This window comes from Eucyclogobius newberryi, unplaced genomic scaffold, assembly GCF_026437365.1.
Source record: "Eucyclogobius newberryi isolate DKJ021-1_F unplaced genomic scaffold, fEucNew1.0.hap1 SCAF_5, whole genome shotgun sequence".
Taxonomy (NCBI): Eukaryota; Metazoa; Chordata; class Actinopteri; order Gobiiformes; family Gobiidae; genus Eucyclogobius; species Eucyclogobius newberryi.
Genome location: NW_027316167.1, coordinates 352140 through 374380, shown reverse-complemented (window position 1 = coordinate 374380; position 22241 = coordinate 352140). Strand labels below are relative to the sequence as shown.

General features: G+C 49.0%; 1 protein-coding gene across 8 annotated transcripts in view; it reads right to left on the bottom strand.

The window, feature by feature from the left end:
- ppip5k1a (diphosphoinositol pentakisphosphate kinase 1a) overlaps positions 1-22241 on the bottom strand; it is a 144333-nt gene that overhangs the window by 29652 nt on the left and 92440 nt on the right. For all 8 annotated transcript variants that reach the window (XM_072465791.1, XM_072465793.1, XM_072465792.1 and 5 more), the window contains one exon: positions 10505-10746. In XM_072465791.1, the coding sequence (XP_072321892.1) occupies positions 10505-10746 (242 nt within the window). The remainder of the gene's footprint in view (positions 1-10504; positions 10747-22241) is intronic.

Genomic DNA, 22241 nt, shown 5'->3' with positions numbered 1-22241 from the left:
GTCAAGAACACGTCAGGAACACGTCAAGAACACGTCAGGAACACGTCAAGAACACGTTAGGACCACATCAAGAACAAGTCAAGAACACGTCAAGAACACGTCAAGAACACGTCAGGAAGTCAGGAACACGTCAAGAACACCTAAAGAACGCGTCAAGAACACGTCAGGAACACGTCGGGAACACGTCAGGAACACGTCAGGAACACGTCAGGAACACGTCGGGAACACGTCAAGAACATGTCAGGAACATGACAGGAACATGTCAGGAATATGTCGGGAACATGTCGGGAACATGTCGGGAACACGTCAAGAACACGTCAAGAACATGTCAAGAGCATGTCAGGAACACGTCAGGAACACGTCAAGAACACGTCAAGAACACGTCAGGAACACGTCAAGAACACGTCAGGAACATGTCAAGAACACATCAGGAACACGTCAAGAACACGTCAAGAACACGTCAGAAACATGTCAAGAACACGTCAAGAACACGTCAGGAACATGTCAAGAACACGTCAAGAACAAGTCAGGAACACATCAGGAACACGTCAAGAACACGTCAGGAACACGTCAAGAACACGTCAGGAACACGTCAAGAACACGTCAGGAACACGTCAAGAACACGTCAAGAACACGTCAGGAACACGTCAGGAACACGTCAGGAACACGTCAAGAACACGTCAAGAACACGTCAGGAATACGTCAGGAACACGTCAAGAACACGTCAGGAACACGTCAGGACCACGTCAGGAACGCGTCAAGAACGCGTCAAGAACGCGTCAGGAACACGTCAAGAACACGTCAGGAACACGTCAAGAACACGTCAAGAACGCGTCAGGAACGCGTCAGGAACACGTCAGGAACACGTCAGGAACACGTCAAGAACAAGTCAAGAACACGTCAGGAACATGTCAGGAACACGTCAAGAACGCGTCAAGAACACGTCAAGAACACGTCAGGAACACGTCAAGAACACGTCAAGAACACGTCAAGAACACGTCAGGAACACGTCAGGAACACGTCAGGAACGCGTCAGGAACGCGTCAGGAACGCATCAAGAACACGTCAGGAACGCGTCAAGAACACGTCAAGAACAAGTCAAAAACACGTCAGGAACACGTCAAGAACACGTCAAGAACACGTCAAGAACAAGTCAGGAACACGTCAAGAACACGTCAAGAACACGTCAAGAACACGTCAAGAACAAGTCAAGAAAACGTAAGGAACACGTCAAGAACAAGTCAAGAACATGTCAGGAACACGTCAAGAACGCGTCAAGAACGTGTCAAGAACAAGTCAAGAACACGTCAGGAACACGTCAAGAACACGTTAGGAACACGTCAAGAATAAGTCAAGAACACGTCAGGAACACGTCAAGAACAAGTCAGGAACACGTCAGGAACACGTCAGGAACACGTCAAGAACACGTCAAGAACACGTCAGGAACATGTCAAGAACACATCAGGAACACGTCAAGAACACGTCAAGAACACGTCAGGAACATGTCAAGAACACGTCAGGAACACGTCAAGAACATGTAAAGAACGCGTCAAGAACACGTCAGGAACACGTCAGGAACGCGTCAGGAACACATCTGGAACACGTCAAGAACACGTCAGGAACACGTCAAGAACACGTCAAGAACACGTCAAGAACACGTCAAGAACAAGTCAAGAACACGTCAAGAACACGTCAAAAACACGTCAGGAACAAGTCAAGAACACATCAGGAACACGTCAAGAACATGTAAAGAACGCGTCAAGAACAAGTCAGGAACACGTAAAGAACGGGTCAAGAACACGTCAGGAACACGTCAGGAACGCGTCAGGAACACATCAGGAACACGTCAAGAACACGTCAGGAACACGTCAAGAACACGTCAGGAACATGTCAAGAACACATCAGGAACACGTCAAGAACACGTCAAGAACACGTCAAGAACACGTCAGGAACATGTCAAGAACACGTCAGGAACACGTCAAGAACACGTTAGGAACACGTCAAGAACAAGTCAGGAACACGTCAGGAACGCGTCAGGAACACATCAGGAACACGTCAAGAACACGTCAGGAACACGTCAAGAACACGTCAAGAACACGTCAAAAACACGTCAGGAACAAGTCAAGAACACATCAGGAACACGTCAAGAACAAGTCAAGAACACGTCAGGAACACGTCAAGAACAAGTCAAGAACACGTCAGGAACACGTCAAGAACAAGTCAAGAACACGTCAGGAACACGTCAAGAACACGTCAGGAACACGTCAAGAACACGTCAAGAACAAGTCAAGAACACGTTAGGAACACGTCAAGAACAAGTCAAGAACACGTCAGGAACACGTCAAGAACACGTCAAGAACACGTCAGGAACACGTCAGGAACATGTCAAGAACACATCAGGAACACGTCAAGAACACGTCAAGAACACGTCAGGAACATGTCAAGAACACGTCAGGAACACGTCAAGAACACGTAAAGAACGCGTCAAGAACACGTCAGGAACACGTCAGGAACGCGTCAAAAACACGTCAGGAACAAGTCAAGAACACATCAGGAACACGTCAAGAACAAGTCAAGAACACGTCAGGAACACGTCAAGAACACGTCAAGAACACGTCAGGAACACGTCAAGAACACGTCAGGAACACGTCAAGAACAAGTCAGGAACACGTCAAGAACACGTAAAGAACGCGTCAAGAACACGTCAGGAACACGTCAGGAACGCGTCAGGAACACATCAGGAACACGTCAAGAACACGTCAGGAACACGTCAAGAACACGTCAGGAACACGTCAAGAACACGTCAAGAACACGTCAGGACCACGTCAAGAACACGTCAAGAACAAGTCAAGAACACGTCAAGAACACGTCAGGAACACGTCAGGAACACGTCAAGAACACGTCAGGAACACGTCAAGAACACGTCAGGAACACGTCGGGAACACGTCAAGAACATGTCAGGAACATGACAGGAACATGTCAAGAACATGTCAAGAAAATGTCAGGAACATGTCAGGAATATGTCGGGAACATGTCAGGAACATGTCGGGAACACGTCAAGAACACGTCAAGAACATGTCAAGAGCATGTCAGAACACGTCAGGAACACGTCAAGAACACATCAAGAACACGTCAGGAACACGTCAAGAACACGTCAGGAACATGTCAAGAACACATCAGGAACACGTCAAGAACACGTAAAGAACACGTCAAGAACACGTCAGGAACATGTCAAGAACACGTCAGGAACACGTCAAGAACACGTAAAGAACGCGTCAAGAACACGTCAGGAACACGTCAGGAACGCGTCAGGAACACATGAGGAACACGTCAAGAACACGTCAGGAACACGTCAAGAACACGTCAAGAACACGTCAAGAACACGTCAGGAACACGTCAGGAACACGTCAAGAACACGTCAAAAACACGTCAGGAACAAGTCAAGAACACATCAGGAACACGTCAAGAACAAGTCAAGAACACGTCAGGAACACGTCAAGAACACGTCAAGAACACGTCAGGAACACGTCAAGAACAAGTCAGGAACACGTCAAGAACACGTAAAGAACGCGTCAAGAACACGTCAGGAACACGTCAGGAACGCGTCAGGAACACATCAGGAACACGTCAAGAACACGTCAAGAACACGTCAGGAACACGTCAAGAACACGTCAAGAACACGTCAGGACCACGTCAAGAACACGTCAAGAACAAGTCAAGAACACGTCAAGAACACGTCAGGAACATGTCAAGAACACGTCAGGAACACGTCAAGAACACGTAAAGAACGCGTCAAGAACACGTCAGGAACACGTCAAGAACATGTCAGGAACATGACAGGAACATGTCAAGAACATGTCAAGAAAATGTCAGGAACATGTCGGGAACATGTCGGGAACATGTCAGGAACCTGTCGGGAACACGTCAAGAACACGTCAAGAACGTGTCAGGAACACGTCAGGAACACGACAGGAACACGTCAGGAACACGTCGGGAACATGTCAAGAACATGTCAGGAACATGTCAAGAACATGTCAGGAACACGTCAAGAACACGTCAGGAACACGTCAAGAACATGTCAGGAACATGTCAGGAACATGTCAGGAACACGTCAGGAACATGACAGGAACATGTCAGGAAAATGTCAAGAACACGTCAAGAACATGTCAAGAACACGTCAAGAACATGTCAGGAACACGTCAAGAACATGTCAAGAACACGTCAAGAACATGTCAGGAACACGTCAAGAACACGACAGGAACACGTCGGGAACACGTCAAGAACACGTCAGGACCACGTCAAGAACAAGTCAAGAACACGTCAAGAACACGTCAGGAACATGTCAAGAACACGTCAGGAACACGTCAAGAACACGTAAAGAACGCGTCAAGAACACGTCAGGAACACGTCAAGAACATGTCAGGAACACGACAGGAACATGTCAAGAACATGTCAAGAAAATGTCAGGAACATGTCAGGAACATGTCGGGAACATGTCGGGAACATGTCAGGAACATGTCGGGAACACGTCAAGAACACGTCAAGAACATGTCAGGAACACGTCAGGAACACGTCAAGAACACGTCAGGAACATGACAGGAACACGTCAGGAACACGTCAGGAACATGACAGGAACATGTCGGGAACATGTCAAGAACATGTCAAGAACATGTCAGGAACACGTCAAGAACACGTCAGGAACACGTCAAGAACATGTCAGGAACATGTCAGGAACATGTCAGGAACATGTCAGGAACACGTCAGGAACATGACAGGAACATGTCAGGAAAATGTCAAGAACACGTCAAGAACATGTCAAGAACACGTCAAGAACATGTCAGGAACACGTCAAGAACATGTCAAGAACACGTCAAGAACATGTCAGGAACATGTCAAGAACACGACAGGAACACGTCGGGAACACGTCAAGAACACGTCAGGACCACGTCAAGAACAAGTCAAGAACACGTCAAGAACACGTCAGGAACATGTCAAGAACACGTCAGGAACACGTCAAGAACATGACAGGAACATTACAGGAACATGACAGGAACATGATAGGAACATCTGCACTCTGATTCTTCTTCAGAAGTGTCCCTGATGTCACTGGTTCAGCTTGTGCAGCAGTAGAAGGACATCTACAGTGAGACGTCTTCAGAAGTGTCCCAGGTGTGAGGTTTCCGGTCTGGTGAGCGTGTCGGGAACAACCAAGACGAGAACCAACTCCGAGGAGCAACGAGAACCAACTCTGAGGAGCAAGAACCAACTCTGAGGAGCAAGAACCAACTCTGAGGAGCAAGAACCAACTCTGAGGAGCAAGAACCAACTCTGAGGAGCAAGAACCAACTCTGAGGAGCAAGAACCAACTCTGAGGAGCAAGAACCAACTCTGAGGAGCAAGAACCAACTCTGAGGAGCAAGAACCAACTCTGAGGAGCAACCAGAACATAAAGACTCTCACCAGACTGTAAACCAGGACGAGGGGCGCAACCACTGTCGTTCTACTACTGCAAGTGAGAAAAGAGCTCCTGAATGTCTCACTCTGCTCTTCACTCTCATGCTCATGCTGTGTAAATCTGCTGAATGTCTCACCCTGCTCTTCACTCTCATGCTCATGCTGTGTAAATCTGCTGAATGTCTCACCCTGCTCTTCACTCTCATGCTCATGCTGTGTAAATCTGCTGAATGTCTCACTCTGCTCTTCACTCTCATGCTCATGCTGTGTAAATCTGCTGAATGTCTCACCCTGCTCTTCACTCTCATGCTCATGCTGTGTAAATCTGCTGAATGTCTCACCCTGCTCTTCACTCTCATGCTCATGCTGTGTAAATCTGCTGAATGTCTCACCCTGCTCTTCACTCTCATGCTCATGCTGTGTAAATCTGCTGAATGTCTCACCCCGCTCTTCACTCTCATGCTCATGCTGTGTAAATCTGCTGAATGTCTCACCCCGCTCTTCACTCTCATGCTCATGCTGTGTAAATCTGCTGAATGTCTCACCCCGCTCTTCACTCTCATGCTCATGCTGTGTAAATCTGCTGAATGTCTCACCCCGCTCTTCACTCTCATGCTCATGCTGTGTAAATCTGCTGAATGTCTCACCCCGCTCTTCACTCTCATGCTCATGCTGTGTAAATCTGCTGAATGTCTCACCCTGCTCTTCACTCTCATGCTCATGCTGTGTAAATCTGCTGAATGTCTCACCCTGCTCTTCACTCTCATGCTCATGCTGTGTAAATCTGCTGAATGTCTCACCCTGCTCTTCACTCTCATGCTCATGCTGTGTAAATCTGCTGAATGTCTCACCCTGCTCTTCACTCTCATGCTCATGCTGTGTAAATCTGCTGAATGTCTCACTCTGCTCTTCACTCTCATGCTCATGCTGTGTAAATCTGCTGAATGTCTCACCCTGCTCTTCACTCTCATGCTCATGCTGTGTAAATCTGCTGAATGTCTCACCCTGCTCTTCACTCTCATGCTCATGCTGTGTAAATCTGCTGAATGTCTCACCCTGCTCTTCACTCTCATGCTCATGCTGTGTAAATCTGCTGAATGTCTCACCCTGCTCTTCACTCTCATGCTCATGCTGTGTAAATCTGCTGAATGTCTCACCCTGCTCTTCACTCTCATGCTCATGCTGTGTAAATCTGCTGAATGTCTCACCCTGCTCTTCACTCTCATGCTCATGCTGTGTAAATCTGCTGAATGTCTCACTCTGCTCTTCACTCTCATGCTCATGCTGTGTAAATCTGCTGAATGTCTCACTCTGCTCTTCACTCTCATGCTCATGCTGTGTAAATCTGCTGAATGTCTCACGCTGCTCTTCACTCTCATGCTCATGCTGTGTAAATCTGCTGAATGTCTCACTCTGCTCTTCACTCTCATGCTCATGCTGTGTAAATCTGCTGAATGTCTCACTCTGCTCTTCACTCTCATGCTCATGCTGTGTAAATCTGCTGAATGTCTCACCCTGCTCTTCACTCTCATGCTCATGCTGTGTAAATCTGCTGAATGTCTCACCCTGCTCTTCACTCTCATGCTCATGCTGTGTAAATCTGCTGAATGTCTCACCCTGCTCTTCACTCTCATGCTCATGCTGTGTAAATCTGCTGAATGTCTCACTCTGCTCTTCACTCTCATGCTCATGCTGTGTAAATCTGCTGAATGTCTCACCCTGCTCTTCACTCTCATGCTCATGCTGTGTAAATCTGCTGAATGTCTCACCCTGCTCTTCACTCTCATGCTCATGCTGTGTAAATCTGCTGAATGTCTCACCCTGCTCTTCACTCTCATGCTCATGCTGTGTAAATCTGCTGAATGTCTCACCCTGCTCTTCACTCTCATGCTCATGCTGTGTAAATCTGCTGAATGTCTCACCCCGCTCTTCACTCTCATGCTCATGCTGTGTAAATCTGCTGAATGTCTCACCCCGCTCTTCACTCTCATGCTCATGCTGTGTAAATCTGCTGAATGTCTCACCCTGCTCTTCACTCTCATGCTGTGTAAATCTGCTGAATGTCTCACCCTGCTCTTCACTCTCATGCTCATGCTGTGTAAATCTGCTGAATGTCTCACCCTGCTCTTCACTCTCATGCTCATGCTGTGTAAATCTGCTGAATGTCTCACCCTGCTCTTCACTCTCATGCTCATGCTGTGTAAATCTGCTGAATGTCTCACCCTGCTCTTCACTCTCATGCTCATGCTGTGTAAATCTGCTGAATGTCTCACCCTGCTCTTCACTCTCATGCTCATGCTGTGTAAATCTGCTGAATGTCTCACCCTGCTCTTCACTCTCATGCTCATGCTGTGTAAATCTGCTGAATGTCTCACCCCGCTCTTCACTCTCATGCTGTGTAAATCTGCTGAATGTCTCACCCCGCTCTTCACTCTCATGCTCATGCTGTGTAAATCTGCTGAATGTCTCACCCCGCTCTTCACTCTCATGCTCATGCTGTGTAAATCTGCTGAATGTCTCACTCTGCTCTTCACTCTCATGCTCATGCTGTGTAAATCTGCTGAATGTCTCACCCTGCTCTTCACTCTCATGCTCATGCTGTGTAAATCTGCTGAATGTCTCACCCTGCTCTTCACTCTCATGCTCATGCTGTGTAAATCTGCTGAATGTCTCACCCTGCTCTTCACTCTCATGCTCATGCTGTGTAAATCTGCTGAATGTCTCACCCTGCTCTTCACTCTCATGCTCATGCTGTGTAAATCTGCTGAATGTCTCACCCTGCTCTTCACTCTCATGCTCATGCTGTGTAAATCTGCTGAATGTCTCACTCTGCTCTTCACTCTCATGCTCATGCTGTGTAAATCTGCTGAATGTCTCACTCTGCTCTTCACTCTCATGCTCATGCTGTGTAAATCTGCTGAATGTCTCACCCTGCTCTTCACTCTCATGCTCATGCTGTGTAAATCTGCTGAATGTCTCACTCTGCTCTTCACTCTCATGCTCATGCTGTGTAAATCTGCTGAATGTCTCACCCTGCTCTTCACTCTCATGCTCATGCTGTGTAAATCTGCTGAATGTCTCACCCCGCTCTTCACTCTCATGCTCATGCTGTGTAAATCTGCTGAATGTCTCACCCCGCTCTTCACTCTCATGCTCATGCTGTGTAAATCTGCTGAATGTCTCACCCTGCTCTTCACTCTCATGCTCATGCTGTGTAAATCTGCTGAATGTCTCACCCTGCTCTTCACTCTCATGCTCATGCTGTGTAAATCTGCTGAATGTCTCACCCTGCTCTTCACTCTCATGCTCATGCTGTGTAAATCTGCTGAATGTCTCACCCTGCTCTTCACTCTCATGCTCATGCTGTGTAAATCTGCTGAATGTCTCACTCTGCTCTTCACTCTCATGCTCATGCTGTGTAAATCTGCTGAATGTCTCACCCTGCTCTTCACTCTCATGCTCATGCTGTGTAAATCTGCTGAATGTCTCACCCTGCTCTTCACTCTCATGCTCATGCTGTGTAAATCTGCTGAATGTCTCACCCTGCTCTTCACTCTCATGCTCATGCTGTGTAAATCTGCTGAATGTCTCACCCTGCTCTTCACTCTCATGCTCATGCTGTGTAAATCTGCTTAATGTCTCACCCCGCTCTTCACTCTCATGCTCATGCTGTGTAAATCTGCTTAATGTCTCACCCCGCTCTTCACTCTCATGCTCATGCTGTGTAAATCTGCTTAATGTCTCACCCTGCTCTTCACTCTCATGCTCATGCTGTGTAAATCTGCTGAATGTCTCACCCTGCTCTTCACTCTCATGCTCATGCTGTGTAAATCTGCTGAATGTCTCACCCTGCTCTTCACTCTCATGCTCATGCTGTGTAAATCTGCTGAATGTCTCACCCTGCTCTTCACTCTCATGCTCATGCTGTGTAAATCTGCTGAATGTCTCACCCTGCTCTTCACTCTCATGCTCATGCTGTGTAAATCTGCTGAATGTCTCACCCTGCTCTTCACTCTCATGCTCATGCTGTGTAAATCTGCTGAATGTCTCACCCTGCTCTTCACTCTCATGCTCATGCTGTGTAAATCTGCTGAATGTCTCACTCTGCTCTTCACTCTCATGCTCATGCTGTGTAAATCTGCTGAATGTCTCACCCTGCTCTTCACTCTCATGCTCATGCTGTGTAAATCTGCTGAATGTCTCACTCTGCTCTTCACTCTCATGCTCATGCTGTGTAAATCTGCTGAATGTCTCACTCTGCTCTTCACTCTCATGCTCATGCTGTGTAAATCTGCTGAATGTCTCACCCTGCTCTTCACTCTCATGCTCATGCTGTGTAAATCTGCTGAATGTCTCACCCTGCTCTTCACTCTCATGCTCATGCTGTGTAAATCTGCTGAATGTCTCACCCTGCTCTTCACTCTCATGCTCATGCTGTGTAAATCTGCTGAATGTCTCACCCTGCTCTTCACTCTCATGCTCATGCTGTGTAAATCTGCTGAATGTCTCACCCTGCTCTTCACTCTCATGCTCATGCTGTGTAAATCTGCTGAATGTCTCACCCTGCTCTTCACTCTCATGCTCATGCTGTGTAAATCTGCTGAATGTCTCACTCTGCTCTTCACTCTCATGCTCATGCTGTGTAAATCTGCTGAATGTCTCACCCTGCTCTTCACTCTCATGCTCATGCTGTGTAAATCTGCTGAATGTCTCACCCTGCTCTTCACTCTCATGCTCATGCTGTGTAAATCTGCTGAATGTCTCACCCTGCTCTTCACTCTCATGCTCATGCTGTGTAAATCTGCTGAATGTCTCACCCTGCTCTTCACTCTCATGCTCATGCTGTGTAAATCTGCTGAATGTCTCACCCTGCTCTTCACTCTCATGCTCATGCTGTGTAAATCTGCTGAATGTCTCACTCTGCTCTTCACTCTCATGCTCATGCTGTGTAAATCTGCTGAATGTCTCACCCTGCTCTTCACTCTCATGCTCATGCTGTGTAAATCTGCTGAATGTCTCACACTGGCGAGGGGGAGGGCATCTGACTTACCTCTGCTTCCTGCTTCCCGTCCTCTTCCTCATGTGGAGAGTTGTTTGGCGTCAAAGGAACCTCTCCTGGGGCTGCGGTGCATTGTGGGTCGTTAGCGGGCGGCGTGGAGTTAGCGTTAGCCGAGTGCACCTCCTCGCTGTTCTGAGGCGTTAGCTTCTCGCTAAAGCTAAACCTGGGGGAGGAGTCAGCGTTGGGGGAGGATGGGCCAGCGCTGGACACGGTGCTGGACGGACCACTGCTGTCTGAGAGAGGGAAGGGGAGGGGCCAGGAGAGGGGGAGGAGCCACAATTTAGACCGGGTCACTGTCTTTGCCTGATTTGTTTCTCTGAAGTTGCCATAGAAACCAGACTCGTCTTACACATAATCATGAGCAGAGGTTCTCAACCTTTTTCACACGATTCCCCAAAAAACTGTGACATTTGTGATAAAGCGACAGAAAAATGACAAATAATCATCTACATTTACTGAGTTTGAAGCCTCTGGCATCATCTGTGCACCATCTATATTATAATATTATATCATATATATAATATTTTATTATATTATATAATATTATATAATATTATATATATTATATCATATATATAATATATATAATATTTTATTATATAATATTATATTATATAATATAATAATATATCCCCTTCCAGCTGGGCTCCTCCTCCAGTGGCCCCTGGGAGCTTGAGGATTCTTCAGTATCTTTGCTGTTACTTTTCTGGACCAAGATGTTTGATGTTTTTCGTGGATCTGCTCAAGTCATTCCTCCAGTTTGAGGGCCACTCCTCCAGTTTGAAGGTCATTCCTCCAGTTTGAAGGTCATTCCTCCAGTTTGAAGGTCATTCCTCCAGTTTGAAGGTCATTCCTCCAGTTTGAAGGTCATTCCTCCAGTTTAAGGGTCATTTCTCCAGTTTGAAGGTCATTCCTCCAGTTTGAAGGTCATTCCTCCAGTTTGAAGGTCATTCCTCCAGTTTAAGGGTCATTCCTCCAGTTTGAAGGTCATTCCTCCAGTTTGAGGGTCATTCCTCCAGTTTGAAGGTCATTCCTCCAGTTTGAAGGTCATTCCTCCAGTTTAAGGGTCATTGCCCCAAGTGTTCCGGTCACTACAGCTCCACTGATACCTTCACGCTCCAGACCTTCTCCAGCTCCTCTCTGAGGCCTTGGTATTTCTCTAGTTTCTCATGTGGGCGTGTCCCTCATTGGTCCAGGCGTGTTCCATAGTAGAAAAAGCTTCAGTTGTTTCATCTGGACTCAGTTTGAAAAAATAGACGTTTCGACTTCATCCAAGAGTCATTGTCAATAAAAGAATTTAGATCGAGAACTCCGATATTAATACTGTTCTGTGGTAAGACCCGCCCATTGGGCGGAGCCTTCCTGAAGTAGAAAGAGTTGTTTGTTTCAACAGAAACTCCCCCTTGTATCTACCGAGCCTATTCAGAATCTTAATGGTCTATTAGAATCCTCTTTGTCTTTGTGAGACCCTGGCTCAACCACCCTGAGGACCTGATTAGCATCTAAATGTCCTTGTCCTGGTCCTCTACCTTTCCAGGGGTTCAGTAACCCATTATAAATAACAGGAAGATTAAACCTTAGCCCTCCATTCCTGTTTAAAGAAGGTCTTTCTTTTTTAACAAAAATAGCTTCCTTGACTCCTCTTTCAAACCATCTTTTCTCCTGCTTAAAACCTTCACCTCACCGTCTTCAAACGAGTGATTAGAGGCTTCAAGATGGAGATGCACGGCGCTCTGAGGTCCTGAACTAGTATTTCTTCTGTGCTGATAAAGCCTCTTGTGTAGAGGCTGTTTCGTCTCACCTATGTACCGTTCTTTACAGCTTTCTTCACTGCATTGGATCGAATAAACTACATTGCTCTGTTTTTGAGTCGGCAACTTGTCCTTAGGGTGAACCAGTTTTTGTCTTAAAGTGTTTCATGGTTTAAAATAAACAGGGACTTCGTGTTGTCTAAAAATTCTCTGCAGTTTTTCCGACAGGCCAGACACATAAGGGATAGAAACACCCTTCCTTCTCTGTTCAGTTTCCCTTTTGTCCTGCTTCTTGGTTCTCTTCACTCTGTTGAGAGCCCAAGCGGGGTAACCACAGGCTGAGAGGGCATTTCGGACATGTTTTTCCTCTTTCTTCTTGTCCTCTGAGCTGGTGGACACACCTTGAGCTCTGTGTTGTAAGGTTCTGATCACTCTCAGCTTGTGCTGTAGTGGGTGGTTGGAACCAAAGAGCAGATACTGGTCCGTGTGTGTAGGTTTCCTATATACTTCTATTTGGAGTTTCCCGTCCTCTCCTCTGATCGTGGAACAATCAAGAAAGGCCAAGCGATTCTCCTTAGCGTCTTCTCTTGTAAACCTAATATGTGGGTCCACAGCATTGATGTGATCAGAGAAGGTTTCCAGCTCTTGTTTCTTGATTGTTACAAAAGTATCATCGACATAGCGGAGCCACAGTTTTGGGGCGGAGCCTGAGAATGAGGACAGTGCCTTCTTCTCAAAGTGCTCCATGTACAGGTTGGCCACTATGGGAGAGACGGGCGAGCCCATGGCATAGCCATGAATCTGTCTGTAAAATTGTCCCCGGAATTGAAAGTAAGTGGTGTTCAGACAGATGTCCAACAGTTTACATATGTGTTCAGGTGTCAGTTTGGTCCTTTCCTGTAGGTGGTGTCTTCCTGCAGTCTGATCCTCACTGCTGCTACTGCATCAGAGGTCAGAGGTCAGATGCAGGTGAACAGGGACACAACATCATATGAAACCATGAGGTCATCTGGGTCCAGTTGGAGATGTTTCACTTTGTCCACAAAGTTGTGCGTGTTTTCCACATGATGTTCCGAATTCCTCACCGATGGAGCCAAGACACGATGGTCTGTGCCGCACACCTTCAGAGCAGATGTGACTCGTAACCTCAGGTCTGCACTCTTCAGAGCAGATGTGACTCGTAACCTCAGGTCTGCACTCTTCAGAGCAGATGTGACTCGTAACCTCAGGTCTGCACTCTTCAGAGCAGATGTGACTCGTAACCTCAGGTCTGCACTCTTCAGAGCAGATGTGACTCGTAACCTCAGGTCTGCACTCTTCAGAGCAGATGTGACTCGTAACCTCAGGTCTGCACTCTTCAGAGCCCTTTAGAGAGCACCTCCTTTTCTGCCTGTGTCAGAACACGATCTGATAGGTTCTTAATCCAATTGTTTTTGCTGGTCACTAATTTGTCTGTCTCAGTCCTAATGTCTAGCTCGACCTCACCTGCATTCTTTTTGTTCAAAAGAATGTTGAACTTCTTGATTTGGCGTTCTTTGCTCTTCCTGTGCTGTGCTTCTTGTGCTGTCTGTGTAAACTCCAGCACTCTTTTGAAAGCTTCTTCAGGGAGTATGCTGGTTCATTTCTCCTGTAAAGTTCCTGTTCTGTCTTTCAATTGATCAATTCTGACGTTGTTTTCCTGGATCCTTTCACTGAGCATCTGCATAAGGCTCTTTCTGCAAATCTTCTCTGCTCTGTGTCCTCTGACCGGTGATTTGATCTGCAGGCTCTTCGGGATCATGTTGTTCTGTCTGCATCTAAGATTGAACCTCAAGTGGTTCCTGTTGTCTGCTAGTTTCCTGGCTACAGATTCTCATGATCCTTTTTACAGATGTTTCCATCTCATGAACTGCAATGTCAACCACCAGGGCTTTCCTCTGACCCTTGAGACCACCAGGGCTTTCCTCTGACCCTTGAGACCACCACTATGTCCAGTTGGTTCCTTTACCATTCTGTCTGTATCTGGAAGTGGCTCGGTCGTTCTCCACCTTTGGAGGTGTTTCCACTTTGTCCTTGGGGTCTGCAGCCCGCGCTCTGCACAGATGTTTCTTACACTATGTCAGCTCCTGGTGATGGAGCTCCATGTATGATGTCCCTGCAGTTCTGCCATGTCTCAGGGGCCTCTCCTTGGGTCTTGTCTGGTGGTAGATCAGGGCCTCTGTCCTTCAGACCGGCTCTTTCTCACCATTGGTAGGATCTTGTGATATCAGCCACTTCAGTTATGTTCCAGTGCTACATCCCATGTAGGGGCGTGTCCTCCCATGTAGGGGCGTGTCCTCCCATGTAGAGGCGTGTCCTCCCATGTAGAGGCGTGTCCTCCCATGTAGGGGCGTGTCCCTCATCTGCCTGAAGAGTGGCTCCAGCTCCTCTGTCTCTCTCTCCTTCATGTGGAACTCCTCCAGGTTTATAGTTTTTACAGAAGGAGGGTCTAAGGACAGAAGGAGGGTCTAAGGACAGAAGGAGGGTCTAAGGACAGAAGGAGGGTCTAAGGACAGAAGGAGAGGCTAAGGACAGAAGTAGGAGCTAAGGACAGAAGGAGGATCTAAGGACAGAAGGAGGGTCTAAGGACAGAAGGAGGGTCTAAGGACAGAAGGAGGGTCTAAGGACAGATGGAGGGTCTAAGGACAGAAGGAGGGTCTAAGGACAGAAGGAGGGGCTAAGGACAGAAGGAGGGTCTAAGGACAGAAGGAGGGTCTAAGGACAGAAGGAGGGTCTAAGGACAGAAGGAGGGTCTAAGGACAGAAGGAGGGTCTAAGGACAGAAGGAGGGTCTAAGGACAGAAGGAGGGGCTAAGGACAGAAGGAGGAGCTAAGGACAGAAGGAGGATCTAAGGACAGAAGGAGGGTCTAAGGACAGAAGGAGGGTCTAAGGACAGAAGGAGGGTCTAAGGACAGAAGGAGGGTCTAAGGACAGAAGGAAGGTCTAAGGACAGAAGGAGGGGCTAAGGACAGAAGGAGGAGCTAAGGACAGAAGGAGGATCTAAGGACAGAAGGAGGGTCTAAGGACAGAAGGAGGGGCTAAGGACAGAAGGAGGAGCTAAGGACAGAAGGAGGGTCTAAGGACAGAAGGAGGAGCTAAGGACAGAAGGAGGGTCTAAGGACAGAAGGAGGGTCTAAGGACAGAAGGAGGGGCTAAGGACAGAAGGAGGAGCTAAGGACAGAAGGAGGGTCTAAGGACAGAAGGAGGGTCAAAGGACAGAAGGAGGGTTTAAGGACAGAAGGAGGGTCTAAGGACAGAAGGAGGATCTAAGGACAGAAGGAGGGTCTAAGGACAGAAGGAGGGTCTAAGGACAGAAGGAGGGGCTAAGGACAGAAGGAGGAGCTAAGGACAGAAGGAGGATCTAAGGACAGAAGGAGGGTCTAAGGACAGAAGGAGGGTCTAAGGACAGAAGGAGGGTCTAAGGACAGAAGGAGGGGCTAAGGACAGAAGGAGGAGCTAAGGACAGAAGGAGGATCTAAGGACAGAAGGAGGGTCTAAGGACAGAAGGAGGGTCTAAGGACAGAAGGAGGGGCTAAGGACAGAAGGAGGGTCTAAGGACAGAAGGAGGGTCTAAGGACAGAAGGAGGGTCTAAGGGCAGAAGGAGGGTCTAAGGACAGAAGGAGGATCTAAGGACAGAAGGAGGGTCTAAGGACAGAAGGAGGAGCTAAGGACAGAAGGAGGGTCTAAGGACAGAAGGAGGGGCTAAGGACAGAAGGAGGAGCTAAGGACAGAAGGAGGGTCTAAGGACAGAAGGAGGGTCAAAGGACAGAAGGAGGGTTTAAGGACAGAAGGAGGGTCTAAGGACAGAAGGAGGATCTAAGGACAGAAGGAGGGTCTAAGGACAGAAGGAGGAGCTAAGGACAGAAGGAGGGGCTAAGGACAGAAGGAGGGTCAAAGGACAGAAGGAGGATCTAAGGACAGAAGGAGGGTCTAAGGGCAGAAGGAGGGTCTAAGGACAGAAGGAGGAGCTAAGGACAGAAGGAGGGTCTAAGGACAGAAGGAGGGTCTAAGGACAGAAGGAGGGGCTAAGGACAGAAGGAGGAGCTAAGGACAGAAGGAGGGTCTAAGGACAGAAGGAGGGTCAAAGGACAGAAGGAGGGTTTAAGGACAGAAGGAGGATCTAAGGACAGAAGGAGGGTCTGAGGACAGAAGGAGTGTCTAAGGACAGAAGGGGGGGCTAAGGACAGAAGGAGGGGCTAATGACAGAAGGAGGGTCTAAGGACAGAAGGAGGGTCTGAGGACAGAAGGAGGGTCTAAGGACAGAGGGAGGGTCTAAGGACAGAAGGAGGGGCTAAGGACAGAAGGAGGGTCTAAGGACAGAAGGAGGGTCTAAGGACAGAAGGAGGGGCTAAGGACAGAAGGAGGGTCTAAGGACAGAAGGAGGGGCTAAGGACAGAAGGAGGAGCTAAGGACAGAAGGAGGGTCTAAGGACAGAAGGAGGGTCAAAGGACAGAAGGAGGGTTTAAGGACAGAAGGAGGATCTAAGGACAGAAGGAGGGTCAAAGGACAGAAGGAGGATCTAAGGACAGAAGGAGGGTCTAAGGACAGAAGGAGGGTCAAAGGACAGAAGGAGGAGCTAAAGACAGAAGGAGGAGCTAAGGACAGAAGGAGGGTCTAAGGACAGAAGGAGGGTCTAAGGACAGAAGGAGGATCTAAGGACAGAAGGAGGGGCTAAGGACAGACGGAGGGTCTAAGGACAGAAGGAGGGTCTAAGCACAGAAGGAGGGGCTAAGGACAGAAGGAGGGTCTAAGGACAGAAGGAGGGGCTAAGGACAGAAGGAGGATCTAAGGACAGAAGGAGGGTCTAAGGACAGAAGGAGGAGCTAAGGACAGAAGGAGGAGCTAAGGACAGAAGGAGGGTCTAAGGACAGAAGGAGGAGCTAAGGACAGAAGGAGGGTCTAAGGACAGAAGGAGGAGCTAAGGACATAAGGAGGGTCTAAGGACAGAAGGAGGGTCAAAGGACAGAAGGAGGAGCTAAAGACAGAAGGAGGAGCTAAGGACAGAAGGAGGGTCTAAGGACAGAAGGAGGGTCTAAGGACAGAAGGAGGGTCTAAGGACAGAAGGAGGGTCTAAGGACAGAAGGAGGGGCTAAGGACAGAAGGAGGGTCTAAGGACAGAAGGAGGGTCTGAGGACAGAAGGAGGGTCTAAGGACAGAGGGAGGGTCTAAGGACAGAAGGAAGGGCTAAGGACAGAAGGAGGGGCTAAGGACAGAGGGAGGGGCTAAGGACAGAAGGAGGGGCTAAGGACAGAGGGAGGGGCTAAGGATAGAAGGAGGGTCTTAGGACAGAAGGAGGGTCTAAGGACAGAAGGAGGGTCTAAGGACAGAAGGAGGGTCTGAGGACAGAAGGAGTGTCTAAGGACAGAAGGGGGGGCTAAGGACAGAAGGAGGGGCTAATGACAGAAGGAGGGTCTAAGGACAGAAGGAGGGTCTGAGGACAGAAGGAGGGTCTAAGGACAGAGGGAGGGTCTAAGGACAGAAGGAGGGGCTAAGGACAGAAGGAGGGTCTAAGGACAGAAGGAGGGTCTAAGGACAGAAGGAGGGGCTAAGGACAGACGGAGGGGCTAAGGACCGAAGGAGGGTCTGAGGACAGAAGGAGGGGATAAGGACAGAAGGAGGGTCTAAGGACAGAAGGAGGGTCTGAGGACAGAAGGAGGGTCTAAGGACAGAGGGAGGGTCTAAGGACAGAAGGAAGGGCTAAGGACAGAAGGAGGGGCTAAGGACAGAGGGAGGGGCTAAGGACAGAAGGAGGGGCTAAGGACAGAGGGAGGGGCTAAGGATAGAAGGAGGGTCTAAGGACAGAAGGAGGGTCTAAGGACAGAAGGAGGGTCTAAGGACAGAAGGAGAGGCTAAGGACAGAAGTAGGAGCTAAGGACAGAAGGAGGATCTAAGGACAGAAGGAGGGTCTAAGGACAGAAGGAGGGTCTAAGGACAGAAGGAGGGTCTAAGGACAGAAGGAGGGTCTAAGGACAGAAGGAGGGGCTAAGGACAGAAGGAGGGGCTAAGGACAGAAGGAGGGTCTAAGGACAGAAGGAGGGTCTAAGGACAGAAGGAGGGTCTAAGGACAGAAGGAGGGTCTAAGGACAGAAGGAGGGTCTAAGGACAGAAGGAGGGGCTAAGGACAGAAGGAGGAGCTAAGGACAGAAGGAGGATCTAAGGACAGAAGGAGGGTCTAAGGACAGAAGGAGGGTCTAAGGACAGAAGGAGGGTCTAAGGACAGAAGGAGGGTCTAAGGACAGAAGGAAGGTCTAAGGACAGAAGGAGGGGCTAAGGACAGAAGGAGGAGCTAAGGACAGAAGGAGGATCTAAGGACAGAAGGAGGGTCTAAGGACAGAAGGAGGGGCTAAGGACAGAAGGAGGAGCTAAGGACAGAAGGAGGGTCTAAGGACAGAAGGAGGAGCTAAGGACAGAAGGAGGGTCTAAGGACAGAAGGAGGGTCTAAGGACAGAAGGAGGGGCTAAGGACAGAAGGAGGAGCTAAGGACAGAAGGAGGGTCTAAGGACAGAAGGAGGGTCAAAGGACAGAAGGAGGGTTTAAGGACAGAAGGAGGGTCTAAGGACAGAAGGAGGATCTAAGGACAGAAGGAGGGTCTAAGGACAGAAGGAGGGTCTAAGGACAGAAGGAGGGGCTAAGGACAGAAGGAGGAGCTAAGGACAGAAGGAGGATCTAAGGACAGAAGGAGGGTCTAAGGACAGAAGGAGGGTCTAAGGACAGAAGGAGGGTCTAAGGACAGAAGGAGGGGCTAAGGACAGAAGGAGGAGCTAAGGACAGAAGGAGGATCTAAGGACAGAAGGAGGGTCTAAGGACAGAAGGAGGGTCTAAGGACAGAAGGAGGGGCTAAGGACAGAAGGAGGGTCTAAGGACAGAAGGAGGGTCTAAGGACAGAAGGAGGGTCTAAGGGCAGAAGGAGGGTCTAAGGACAGAAGGAGGATCTAAGGACAGAAGGAGGGTCTAAGGACAGAAGGAGGAGCTAAGGACAGAAGGAGGGTCTAAGGACAGAAGGAGGGGCTAAGGACAGAAGGAGGAGCTAAGGACAGAAGGAGGGTCTAAGGACAGAAGGAGGGTCAAAGGACAGAAGGAGGGTTTAAGGACAGAAGGAGGGTCTAAGGACAGAAGGAGGATCTAAGGACAGAAGGAGGGTCTAAGGACAGAAGGAGGAGCTAAGGACAGAAGGAGGGGCTAAGGACAGAAGGAGGGTCAAAGGACAGAAGGAGGATCTAAGGACAGAAGGAGGGTCTAAGGGCAGAAGGAGGGTCTAAGGACAGAAGGAGGAGCTAAGGACAGAAGGAGGGTCTAAGGACAGAAGGAGGGTCTAAGGACAGAAGGAGGGGCTAAGGACAGAAGGAGGAGCTAAGGACAGAAGGAGGGTCTAAGGACAGAAGGAGGGTCAAAGGACAGAAGGAGGGTTTAAGGACAGAAGGAGGATCTAAGGACAGAAGGAGGGTCTGAGGACAGAAGGAGTGTCTAAGGACAGAAGGGGGGGCTAAGGACAGAAGGAGGGGCTAATGACAGAAGGAGGGTCTAAGGACAGAAGGAGGGTCTGAGGACAGAAGGAGGGTCTAAGGACAGAAGGAGGGGCTAAGGACAGAAGGAGGGTCTAAGGACAGAAGGAGGGTCTAAGGACAGAAGGAGGGGCTAAGGACAGAAGGAGGGTCTAAGGACAGAAGGAGGGGCTAAGGACAGAAGGAGGAGCTAAGGACAGAAGGAGGGTCTAAGGACAGAAGGAGGATCTAAGGACAGAAGGAGGGTCAAAGGACAGAAGGAGGATCTAAGGACAGAAGGAGGGTCTAAGGACAGAAGGAGGGTCAAAGGACAGAAGGAGGAGCTAAAGACAGAAGGAGGAGCTAAGGACAGAAGGAGGGTCTAAGGACAGAAGGAGGGTCTAAGGACAGAAGGAGGATCTAAGGACAGAAGGAGGGGCTAAGGACAGAAGGAGGGTCTAAGGACAGAAGGAGGGTCTAAGCACAGAAGGAGGGGCTAAGGACAGAAGGAGGGTCTAAGGACAGAAGGAGGGGCTAAGGACAGAAGGAGGATCTAAGGACAGAAGGAGGGTCTAAGGACAGAAGGAGGGTCTAAGGACAGAAGGAGGAGCTAAGGACAGAAGGAGGGTCTAAGGACAGAAGGAGGAGCTAAGGACAGAAGGAGGGTCTAAGGACAGAAGGAGGAGCTAAGGACAGAAGGAGGGTCTAAGGACAGAAGGAGGGTCAAAGGACAGAAGGAGGAGCTAAAGACAGAAGGAGGAGCTAAGGACAGAAGGAGGGTCTAAGGACAGAAGGAGGGTCTAAGGACAGAAGGAGGGTCTAAGGACAGAAGGAGGGTCTAAGGACAGAAGGAGGGGCTAAGGACAGAAGGAGGGTCTAAGGACAGAAGGAGGGTCTGAGGACAGAAGGAGGGTCTAAGGACAGAGGGAGGGTCTAAGGACAGAAGGAAGGGCTAAGGACAGAAGGAGGGGCTAAGGACAGAGGGAGGGGCTAAGGACAGAAGGAGGGGCTAAGGACAGAGGGAGGGGCTAAGGATAGAAGGAGGGTCTTAGGACAGAAGGAGGGTCTAAGGACAGAAGGAGGGTCTAAGGACAGAAGGAGGGTCTGAGGACAGAAGGAGTGTCTAAGGACAGAAGGGGGGGCTAAGGACAGAAGGAGGGGCTAATGACAGAAGGAGGGTCTAAGGACAGAAGGAGGGTCTGAGGACAGAAGGAGGGTCTAAGGACAGAGGGAGGGTCTGAGGACAGAAGGAGGGGCTAAGGACAGAAGGAGGGTCTAAGGACAGAAGGAGGGTCTAAGGACAGAAGGAGGGGCTAAGGACAGACGGAGGGGCTAAGGACCGAAGGAGGGTCTGAGGACAGAAGGAGGGGCTAAGGACAGAAGGAGGGTCTAAGGACAGAAGGAGGGTCTGAGGACAGAAGGAGGGTCTAAGGACAGAGGGAGGGTCTAAGGACAGAAGGAAGGGCTAAGGACAGAAGGAGGGGCTAAGGACAGAGGGAGGGGCTAAGGACAGAAGGAGGGGCTAAGGACAGAGGGAGGGGCTAAGGATAGAAGGAGGGTCTAAGGACAGAAGGAGGGTCTAAGGACAGAAGGAGGGTCTAAGGACAGAAGGAGGGTCTGAGGACAGAAGGAGTGTCTAAGGACAGAAGGGGGGGCTAAGGACAGAAGGAGGGGCTAATGACAGAAGGAGGGTCTAAGGACAGAAGGAGGGTCTGAGGACAGAAGGAGGGTCTAAGGACAGAGGGAGGGTCTAAGGACAGACGGAGGGGCTAAGGACCGAAGGAGCGTCTGAGGACAGAAGGAGGGGCTAAGGACAGAAGGAGGGTCTAAGGACGGAAGGAGGGGCTAAGGACAGAGGGAGGGTCTAAGGACAGACGGAGGGGCTAAGGACCGAAGGAGGGTCTAAGGACAGAAGGAGGGTCTAAGGACAGAAGGAGGGTCTAAGGACAGAGGACTCTGGGACATCGTCCCTCGTCTCCACAGACATTGTTGATTAATTTATCACTGTCGCCCTCAGAGGAAACTGTTGTTCTGATTTTGGGCCTTACAAAAATAAGATAAAAATATAGCCGCAAGCGGCAATGATCGGCCCTCGCCACGCCGCCGCCACGCCGCAAGAGGAGGGGGCGTGGCTAACGCGCCCCAATTGTCCTTTTATTACATCTACTGTTGAATCTGTGACGCTGTCACATCTTCTCCCCTTTGTTTTACATCAAAAAGACATTTTATTTTGAATTCTTGGCAAAATGAAGAGACCGTGACTCTTTGAATAAAAATGTTTATAACTTTTACTTCTGAAGATGAGTCTCACCAAATTTCAGGTTAATAGGGCAAACGCCCTGAGGGGGAGGAGTTTGTGAAAAGTCTAAAGTGTAAACATGTTCTGGCAATTTCCCCATTGGAATAACATGGGAAGTCTCGGTCATTGTTGACAAAGACATAACAATTATGACATGAGTCATTGACTTTTTGATGGG